A 9,958-nucleotide genomic window follows, 5' to 3' on the forward strand; every position below is an offset into this window, starting at 1 on the left:
TGACCTGACGGCACGAAAACAGGAAGATCGATGTTTTAAAGATCTTTTGTTCTGTCTAACTTATGAAGTTGAATAAGGCTCAAATATTGTACAAAACTGTACTATTAACAGACCTGTTCCTGTTGCTCAAAATGAAACTTACAATAACTTACAATAAATTCTTTAAAAAAAAAAAAAAAAAAAATCTCCTAATCGGAAGTGCAATATGACCACATCTTTCTCTTCTGGTCCCCATTTGGATCCAGTCCAGTAGTTTTTTTTTTTTTTTTTTTTTTCTAAAGCCACTTTTAGCATAAGTAATGCATTTTAAACGTAAGTGATTTGTAGAACAGTCACTTGGAATAATTGAATGACTGCAAGTATTGGTCAAAAATGTACAGTAATTTTGCCAAAACCCACCTGTAGCTGAGACCCAAATAATAAATACACTTCATAGAAAAGAAGCCAAGTTTCCATTGGTCCTCTTGCAATATCGTGTAACCACAAGGTTGTTTGTTTAGGGTCCCCGTTGAGATGATGATAAATCAGGCGCGTACGAGCGCGGCAGCTCGCACGCTAGCCTTCGTTATTGTACGCGGGTCGTGTTGATGCGGACGGGTGCAGAATGCTAGCAATGCTAATGTTAGCATGAGCACAGTTCGGCTAATTCGAGGGTTTGAAATATAAAATCGGCGCCATCGTGGACGGGGGCCTCTAAATCATGCCAGCGAGCCAAGGCGGCAGGAAGAGGCCGACGGTGCCCAGCAGGCACACGATGATGAACATCCACAGGAAGATGCGGTCGATCACCATGGCGACGTACTTCCAGTCTTCTTTCACCTGCACGCAAACAACATCCCATTTAGCAACAAAAAGAAATTCTTTTTTTACATATTCAATTCAATTGTTGATTTTTTCCCCCCCCCAGGAAGATAATGTAATCATAATCACATTTTAGATTCGATTTGACTTCTATTGTAGCTTTTCCTTTTTTTAACTATTGAATTATTATTGTCAATTTTGATCATCAAATGATGTGTACTTGTATACACAGGTACCTTGACTTACTAGTTTAATTTGTTCCACGAGCAAGCTTGTAATTTACTCGTCATCAAATCAATTTTCATACCATTCATCTGTTCCAGACCTCTAAAAATCACCCCCAATAATGTGTTACAATGTTTTTAATATTAAAAAAACAAACTAGCACTGGATTGCATAAAAACAAACCCAAAATATGAACACAAACGGTGCAGCATTTTACCGAGGGGCTGAGTGTCTCCGTGTACAGTAGTGCGTATGCGTCGTTCTGTATTATACTGCCCCCAGGTGGCCAAGGTGCGCAAACTACAAGTAGCAGCACAAGGGCCATCGAATTGAAGCAAAAAATGTGGCATAAACGGTTTAATTTCTTTACATTCTATTTAATGATGTCATTACTGTATGTCTCTATAAAGCACAAAATTATAGAGCTTTTTTTGTTTTTTGTTTTTTTTTGGGGGGGGCAGGAAGCGTCTAATTGCATGCGCGTTCATTTCAACGGAGGACGAGGCCTTGAGATCTCTCGAGGCACCGCCGTCTGCAGCGGCACCGCGGATGCTAAACCGCGATCCGGCAGAGGGACATTTCTGCGCTACTCACGCTGAAGTCGGCGTCCTCCGCCCTCAGGTGCTCGGCGATGTGGCGCACTCCTTCCAGGGCGTGCGCGACGCCCCGGCGAGAGCGGGAAGTCCCACGCGGAGACTCGGCCGCAGGCGCTCCCGGCCCGTCTTCCGGACAGCCGCCCGACGTTCTGCGGGGGCGGCGGCGGCGGCGACGGCGGGCGGAGGGAGAAATAGGACGTGAGCGTCCCGAGCTCCAGATCTTCCAGGGACGGCGAGGGAGCGTCTTTGCCCCAGCTGGCCGAGGTGCTGACGCCCGCCGCCGCCGCCGCCGCCCGACCCCGCCGCCGCCGCCGCCGCCGCCGCCGCCTCTCATCCAGCGACCGGCGGCGCCTGGCGCCGGGCGCCGGCCTCCTCATGAACAACCACCTGGGCACCAGATCCAAGAAGATGGCGTGCACCCAGCGCGGCATCTTGTGCGTGTTGGGCGAGCGGTGGTGCACGTTGAGCACGAAGACGGTGATGACGATGGAGAGCGTGACGAAGATCATGGTGAAGAGCAGGTACTCGCCGATGAGCGGGATGACCAGCGAGGTGGACGGGATGATCTCGGTGATGAGCAGCAGGAAGACGGTGAGCGAGAGCAGCACGGAGATGCACAGCGTGATCTTCTCGCCGCAGTCGGACGGCAGGTAGAAGACCAGCACGGTGAGGCAGGAGATGAGCAGGCAGGGCACGATCAGGTTGATGGTGTAGAAGAGCGGCAGGCGGCGGATGATGAAGAAGTAGGTGATGTCCGGGTAGATCTCGTGGCAGCAGTCGTACTTCTTGGTGTTGTAGGTGCCCACGGCGTTGACGATGGCCCACTCGCCGCTCTCCCAGTAGTTGTTGAGGTCCACCGAGGTCTCCAGGCGCTCCAGGTCGATCTTGGCCTTGTCGTAGGTCCACGAGCCGAACTTCATCTTGCAGTTTTGCTGGTCGAAGGGGAAGAAGGTGACGTCGATGCTGCACGAGCTCTTGTAGATGGCCGGCGGCACCCAGCGCACCGCGCCCGTGTGGAACAGGTGCGCCTTGGTCATGTGGGTCACCGCGAACTCGCCGTCCGCACTGCCGAGAAAGGCGCAGGAATGGAAATTCTCATCTCCGCGGGAAAACCGCGACCCCCGGTCTTCCCGTCGGGAAACAACCGTTTGAGGCGCCGCGTTCCAGCCGATATGAAAAGTCGACACACCCCCGTTTCCTGGTTTCATGATACTCAAATATTGGCCCGAGATAAATCATTTCAAAAGCTGCGAGAACAGCTGAACTTGATTCGAGGTTAATCAGGACACCGAGATCAACCGTTTTCAAAACTTCTCATTCCATTATTGTAACTAACTAATAACATCTGCAACTCAACAGTTTTATTTTCTTTGTGAGAGGGAAAGTAACAATTAACAATTGAGATGTCTTTGCACAAGTGTGCACACCTCCTAATAATTCAGATGTGCCTGTGTTCAAAACCTCGGGTTAAATGGGAGTCATTATTTAAAGTGCCTCTGATTAACAACAAATTCAACTTCTGCTGTTCTAATAGGATTTAGCTGGTTTTTTGTTTGGTTTTGTTTTGATGCAGCTGAAACCTGAAGGTTGGGTTCTATTTGGAACTGTTCATAATTCCCTTCAGCCTTGATCTACTTTACTGCAATTGTAAGCCACTGTAACATAGTTCAAATATTAACTGCGAGTTAACATAGGAAAATGGAAACAAAAAAAACGACTTAATTATTTTGTTAAGCCGCTATTGCATACAAGCTTAATAAAAATGTTGCCGAAATAATTTTGTAAACAAACCGAAATATTCAATGCAAACGTATTAGACACAAAAGTTAAATGTGCCGGCACAGTGGAGACCGGTTAGCACATCTGCCTCCCAGTTCTGAGGACCCGGGTTCAATCCCCGGCCCCGCCTGTGTGGAGTTTGCACGTTCTCCCCGTGCCCGCGTGGCTTTTATCCGGGCGCTCCGCTTTCCTCCCACATCCCAAAAACGTGCATGAATTGGTGACTCTAAATTGCCCGGAGGTGGAATGTGAGTGCCAATGGTTGTTTGTTTGTATGTGCCCTGCGATTGGCTGGCGACCGGTTCAGGGCGGACCCCGCCTCGCGCCCGAAGATGGCCGGACGGGCGCGAGGAGAAGCGCTACAGAAAACGGATGGATAGACACAAGTTAAATACAACTGAACTGTCGACGTAAAGCTAACAATTAAACTGTACTGAATTTAAATTGTTTGAATTTTTTTTTTTTTTTTAAAAGGAAGCCAGTGTAACTTTATGCACAGTTTGGACATTTCATTCAGTGATTCTTTCGCACAGTCCGAGCGCTATCGCACTTTGAGAATCAGCGATCGGGCGCAGGTGCCGAGCTCCGTTGAGGTGGCCCGCGAAAGCGAATGAACGATGGGAATTTCCCTTTTGCATTGGGAACTTTTTCTTCACTTTTAACGTATATGAAAGGCATTTTTTTTCCTTTTCGATTCAAACCCGCAACCTCTGGACACGCTGACCACTTCCCACCGTGCCGCCCCCCCCCCCCCCCCCCAAAAAAAACATTCTCTGAACACAAAATCCATCTTTTATGAGGCTGACGGATGATTTCCATATTCATCATTTCCTATGAAGTGAACTGAGCGGGATAATATATCTTACGCATAAAATCATATGAAAATCACTTCCAGAATAGCATTCATTATTTTTCAAATGAATTCATTCATGAAGCGAGATGCGCATCGTGAAAACTGATATTGAATCCTATTGGTCGCAGGACACAACAATAGGTACACCTTCGCATGTCATCCATCCATCCATCTCTCTATCGCTCCATCGCTCAATCATATTGTTCAACCCCTTTCATCATTAAAGGCAGCCAAAAAAGGGTCGAGTTGTTGGCGTCGCGCAAGTCCACCAGATGGCGCCACAGTCGTGCCAGTTATCGGCATGCACGGCCAAGCAATAATCAGAATCATTTCAGGGGTGGGGGCGAATTCCAAACGGAAAAAACAAGCAAGTTATCGATACCAGCAGCATTTTTTGCCACGGCTGCCTATATTAATAGTTGAAACTGTAAATATATCACAAACTGATTTCACCTCATTTAAAACTAACCTAATTTGAATAATAAATGGCCCACACACAAATGTATTGATTGATTTATTTTTTAATGTCCCGGAAGACTCTCTCCGTAACTCACATTAACAGCCCAGGCTAAATTGAGCTGCTCCCTCCCGGACAGACAAAACTTTTCGACTCTTCATCCGGATGCACGACTTCAACATTCTTCCTCGACACCAATTCTTATTTCATCTCGCGGCGCTCGAGAAAGAGCACAGAAACTTGAATTTGCAAGACACGAACCAAAACGCCTGTCACTCATTATACTCACTTGTTGTACAGGACGATGTCCGGGACCCAAATGAGTTGCGAGGGAACTCTGATGGACGTCACGTTGTCGTAATCCGACGGCCTCCAGCGAAGCTTGTAGTCGTTCCACTCCTGGGGATCGAAGCAAAAATAAAAACTAAACAATACGGCATCCGTTTATTGTGTTTCTTTTCGATGTGAAGGTCACCTGTTTGAGCCACACGTTGGTCGTCATCATTTGGTTCTTCTCGTCCTAACGGACAGGAAGCGACGTGCGATTAAAGCCACGGGCCAAAACACGAGGTAGCCCTAACGACGTCCAAGACGAGAGCCGAGTCCCCAAAATGCGACGAACACACGTGGCAAAAAAAGTACTCCCACGGTGTACTTCGGCACAATTACAGAAACGGAAGGCGGTACTCGCGTCTCGCGTCTCCATCGTACGACTTGGACGACCGGAGAACGGCCGAGACTCACCACGTCGATGAGCTGCGCGATGGCCAGTCCGAACTTGACGATGACCACGTCGGAGATGTCGGGCACGGGTCTGGACCACTTGTTGTAGCCGGCGAACAGCGTCTCGAAGAGCTCGTCCTCGGCGTGAGAGTGCGTCTTATCGCGACACACCGCTGACGGCAAAGGAAGGATCGGATTCAGAACCGGGTCGCTGCTACACGGGGCCGTGTTTAGGACGAGCGTCGGGACGGGACGTTATGATCGCTGACATGGAGAAAGGGCGATCTGGGGAAATCATCCACACCTGGCATCCGGACGGAAATGTGCAATCGGAATCGGAATCGGAATCGGAATCGGAATCCTCTTTATTTGCCGAGTATCAAAGTCGCTGAAATGCGGACGAGAATCTGAGAAAACGTCAAGGCCGACGCTATTAGCGCATCCGAAGAAGTTGAAGTGAAGCGAGCGCCCAAGGCATTGTCGCACTTGCGCTCCGCGTGCAAGTCCCCGGAAATGAGGGACATTTATAGGAGCGCCACCACGGAAACATCCGGGTGCGAGGCCGTCCTCTTGCGAGCGGCGTCTCGTGTTTCCAGGTCGCGGCGAAAAACTAAAGACTGACTACGTAGTAACGACGAGGCCCACTGCCTCGTTCATTTGTATTTCTTTGACGTTGCCGCAGAAAGATTCCCATCGATTAAATATCTCTATTCAAGCGCGTTAATTCGAGAGAGGATTTTGGTCAACTGTGGAGGTGCAAACGCAGCAGATTTCCACGACAGTAACGAAATAACAGCAAAGAGCGGCGCAGTAGATGAGAAGATGGTGCGTTCACGTACCCGCCGGATAGAAGAGCAGCGAGCAGAGCCAAGCGGTCCCGACGGCCGCGAGCAGCCGCCTCGGGTCCATGACGACGCCCGGACGAGGAAAGTCAAAGTGCTACCTCGGACTACAAAGTATTTCAACTTTGTTGCTGGGAGACATTTCACACAACTTTTACGCGCAGTCGGCTTCAGCGAGTGTGCCCAAAAGTGCTTTCAACGCAACTCGTCGTCGTCCACGCTCGCTTGATGTCGGTCCGACAGTTTCAAATACTCACGACAAAATCATTTGCAAGCGTCAACGCGACGTTGGGGGACCCGTTGAATGAACCGCCTGCGCTTGACCGCTGACGCAAGCGACGGCTTGAAAGTCTGCTGCCTTCATGGCCACGCCTCCTCTCTCTCGCGCTGCCTTCATGGCCACGCCTCCTCTCTCTCTCTCTCTCTCTCACGTTTGCGCACACAAGGACCAGCCGACATTCTCCGATATGTGCACATGCATTCAAATAAATGATTATGCCAATAATAATAAAGTCAATTCACTGCTGTTTTTGTTCCCTCACGTATGCTGCTGTCACAGACTTACGGATGGAAGTCCATTACCGCCACCACTACTTTGGGTAGTGTGTGTGTGTATATATCTATATATAGGAACACCACAAACTATAAAACAACAAAAACAAAAGGGATTTTTTGGTCAAATATTTGTGTTCTACAGATATAATTTACAACTATGAAATTCATCACGTTCCCCCCAATTTACACCGCTCCCATTTGCACCGCACGGTCGGAGCGCGAGGCGCCGAAACTTGTCCGTCTTCCAACGTGTTGCCCTCAAAGTCAACGCGACGATCCGAGATTTGTGCGCCGATTTCAAATCCAAAGCACCGCAACGCCGCCACCTACAGGGATCTGTCGGTCGTGACAGCGGTTTCGCAAACTCGGCATTCGCAGACAAGACGGGCGGGACCCTCTTCCACACCGAACAGTTGAATATATGCGGTCGGAATCCGGTTGACGAATATAAACGTCGACAGCAGCGAATGAGTTTTGGTTTCGGCGAGTGAAATTTCATATTGGATCTGTAAAGACAACTCATATTATCCTTTATTGGGTTCAAAAATCAAGTCAAGTGAAAGGTAGGGGGGGGGGGGGGGGGGGGGGGGGGAAGGTACGCCACGCCTAATAACAACGCAACACCTCAAGAAGGCCAAGTTGTGCGTCTTGGTCCGTAATATTAAGTCGAGTCAATTCATGTTAGTTGCATTGGCAGATTTTTTTTTCCCACCTATTTTAGGGACAAAATGTTTCAAGTGGAAAAAAAGGTGACAGTGGAACTGACATGAATTGACTTGTGAAGATTCTTCCAGAAAGATCCGAAAACGACTCTTGCTGAAAATGTTGAAAACAAGTCCAAACGGTGTTAAAATAAGTACAGTGAGATGTTTTCACGAGAAATAAGATCAATTCCCTAAGTAAGAACTGCGTTTTTGCAGTGCAGCACGTGGACCAGGGCTTCGGCCGCTTCAGAGCGCCCCGTTGTTGCGGCGTGGAAAATTCCCGGCGATGACCCGGTGGAACAATGTTGACATGTAGTTACATGCAGGTAAAAGAAGGACGCTAGACGAAGCGGCGGAAATTGAATCATCATCATCATCATTTACAACTGTGAAATGTGCCGTGAGCACGGCATGGCTGGAGTCCGTCGTAACAGTTTGAAGTTTTCACGATTCCGAAGCTTCAGTAGGCGATGTTTTAAATGGGTGGAATTTGGCGGGGTTGTTAACAACACTCTTCTTGTCCGTGCTGTGTCCAATGGCCGTATTTCCTTTCACCTGACAGACAGATTTTCCGCACTTACTCGTGCATCCCTGCGAGGGTTTCGAAGGACGCCCCCTCGAAGCCGCTTCTCCAGGTCTTCCTCGGCCTTCTCCAGGACCCGGCGGCAGCTCCGGTGCTCCTCCGGGACGCCGGCGAGGTCGGCGGCGATCGCCTCCTCGTAGCTCCGGTCCCCCGGCTCGGCCGCGACGTACCGCGCCGGAGGGCCCGCAGGTAGGCCGCCTCCTCCCGCCGAGCCTTCAGAAGGCGGGCGGAAACCGGTCGGGCGCCGAAGCGGACCGAGCGGGTCTCTTCCGGGGCGAGCGACGGCGAGACCGAGGCGGGCTCCGTTGTCGCCGTCACGGAGGAATTAATGTCAAAGCCCGAACCGTGATCGCCGTCCCCGCCTCGGCGGATTGTTGGGGTCGCCATGGAAACCAAGGCCACCCGAAAGCCCGTCCGCCGGCGCCGCGCGGTGACCTGTCACGAAGACGACGTCAGTGAGCGCGCGTCCCTCACTTTGGCGCCAACCGTGTTTATTGTTGATCTTTATTTGATGAGCAAATTCTTGGTCAAACAAATGTGTAATAATTCTTGTTTAATAAGGAGCGGTAGGTACCCTTCGGCGTTGGACTGCACACGGCCGCAACCTTCCTGTTTGTACGTGTCATAAAGTAGCAGTTGTTTGAATGCTTATAATTACCGGAACATCGATGCTAATTTCCCTTCGTCCGTCTATGGCGTTTCACACTACATGTTAGCATTAGACCAAATGATATGGTTTGGGTGAACATTTTGGGTGTTTAAATATACAATACCTATTTATACCTATAGGACATGAAAACTTCACAAAGATCATTTACACACCTGAATATAATTGCGGACAAAGGATTCCACTGAGTTCAGTCCCACGAATGCATTTACTAATTCAGCATTTTTTTGCGAGCATGTCCTTTATTTTATGTTTCCATTCTTTGCTGCGCTTTTAGATGAATATTGATTTGATTTTATTGAGCGGCTCAGTTGCATGCTATTTTTCTTTAGAGTGGATGGTTTCTTTAACAGCGACATGATAATGTTGCTATTAAGAGACGGAAGAAGTCGGGGAAGTCCCGGGAACCAAACGCGCCACCTGCCACCGATACACGCACGCACGCGGGCGGGCGGGCGGAACGCGCTGCAAGTCTTGGAAGCGACACTCCGGTTCAAACGGAGCTTCCCCTCGGCTGATGCTCCGACACATTTCTATCACCGGAATGGCTAATATGACCACAAGCAATTCGGGCAACGGTGGCAATGACGCCTCCGACGTGGCAAAAACGACCCCGTGAGGCCGGTGACCGCTGTTCCACCCCGGGAAACAAATAACGGGCGCAGTCCAAATGCCGAGCAAATCAAGCTGCAGTTAGGAGAGAAGAGACGAGGCGGCCGCCATCTTCACTCACGGGGGGGCGGCAGAAATCAAAGGCCCCGTGCCCGCAACCGCCACGCCGGCTTTCAAAATAATGGATTCTTACAGCTTTTGCCACGCTTGCGCGGCTGCAGCTGAGCTCCCCGCACGCACGCACGGAAACGTCTCAGGGAGCCGTTTGGTTACGGGGAAGATGAAATCAATACAAACGGTGCTGATTGTTTGAATGGGGGAATGTTCCGCTGCCAGAAAGAGAAGACAAGGGACAAGGAGACATGGCAGGAGCAGGAAGTCACACAGGCAAACACAACTGGAGGAGAAATTGAGAGGCTTTCTTCACCACAGCGCCATCTTGCGGATCAGGTGGGGCACCGCGTCAGTTGCCCCCCCAAAAATCGCCGCCTGAGCGTGAGTTCAGTCAGGTTGCATTGTTGCGGAAAAACCGTATGCCAGAAATTCAATGGGGTTAGCCAA

The 9,958-nt window shown here is 49.8% G+C and overlaps 1 protein-coding gene across 1 annotated transcript; it reads right to left on the reverse strand.

The window, feature by feature from the left end:
• Positions 1 to 466: 466 nt before the first annotated feature.
• On the reverse strand, positions 467 to 6,598 carry chrna2b (cholinergic receptor, nicotinic, alpha 2b (neuronal)). Its single transcript, XM_061704879.1, is given in 7 exon segments — positions 467 to 819; positions 1,621 to 1,692; positions 1,694 to 2,687; positions 5,001 to 5,110; positions 5,187 to 5,231; positions 5,456 to 5,607; positions 6,274 to 6,598. Coding segments are annotated over 7 exon segments (1,569 nt in total). The 5' UTR covers positions 6,344 to 6,598; the 3' UTR covers positions 467 to 693.
• Between the last annotated feature and the right edge of the window lie 3,360 nt (positions 6,599 to 9,958).

Source organism: Phycodurus eques, chromosome 18, assembly GCF_024500275.1.
Source record: "Phycodurus eques isolate BA_2022a chromosome 18, UOR_Pequ_1.1, whole genome shotgun sequence".
NCBI lineage: Eukaryota > Metazoa > Chordata > Actinopteri > Syngnathiformes > Syngnathidae > Phycodurus > Phycodurus eques.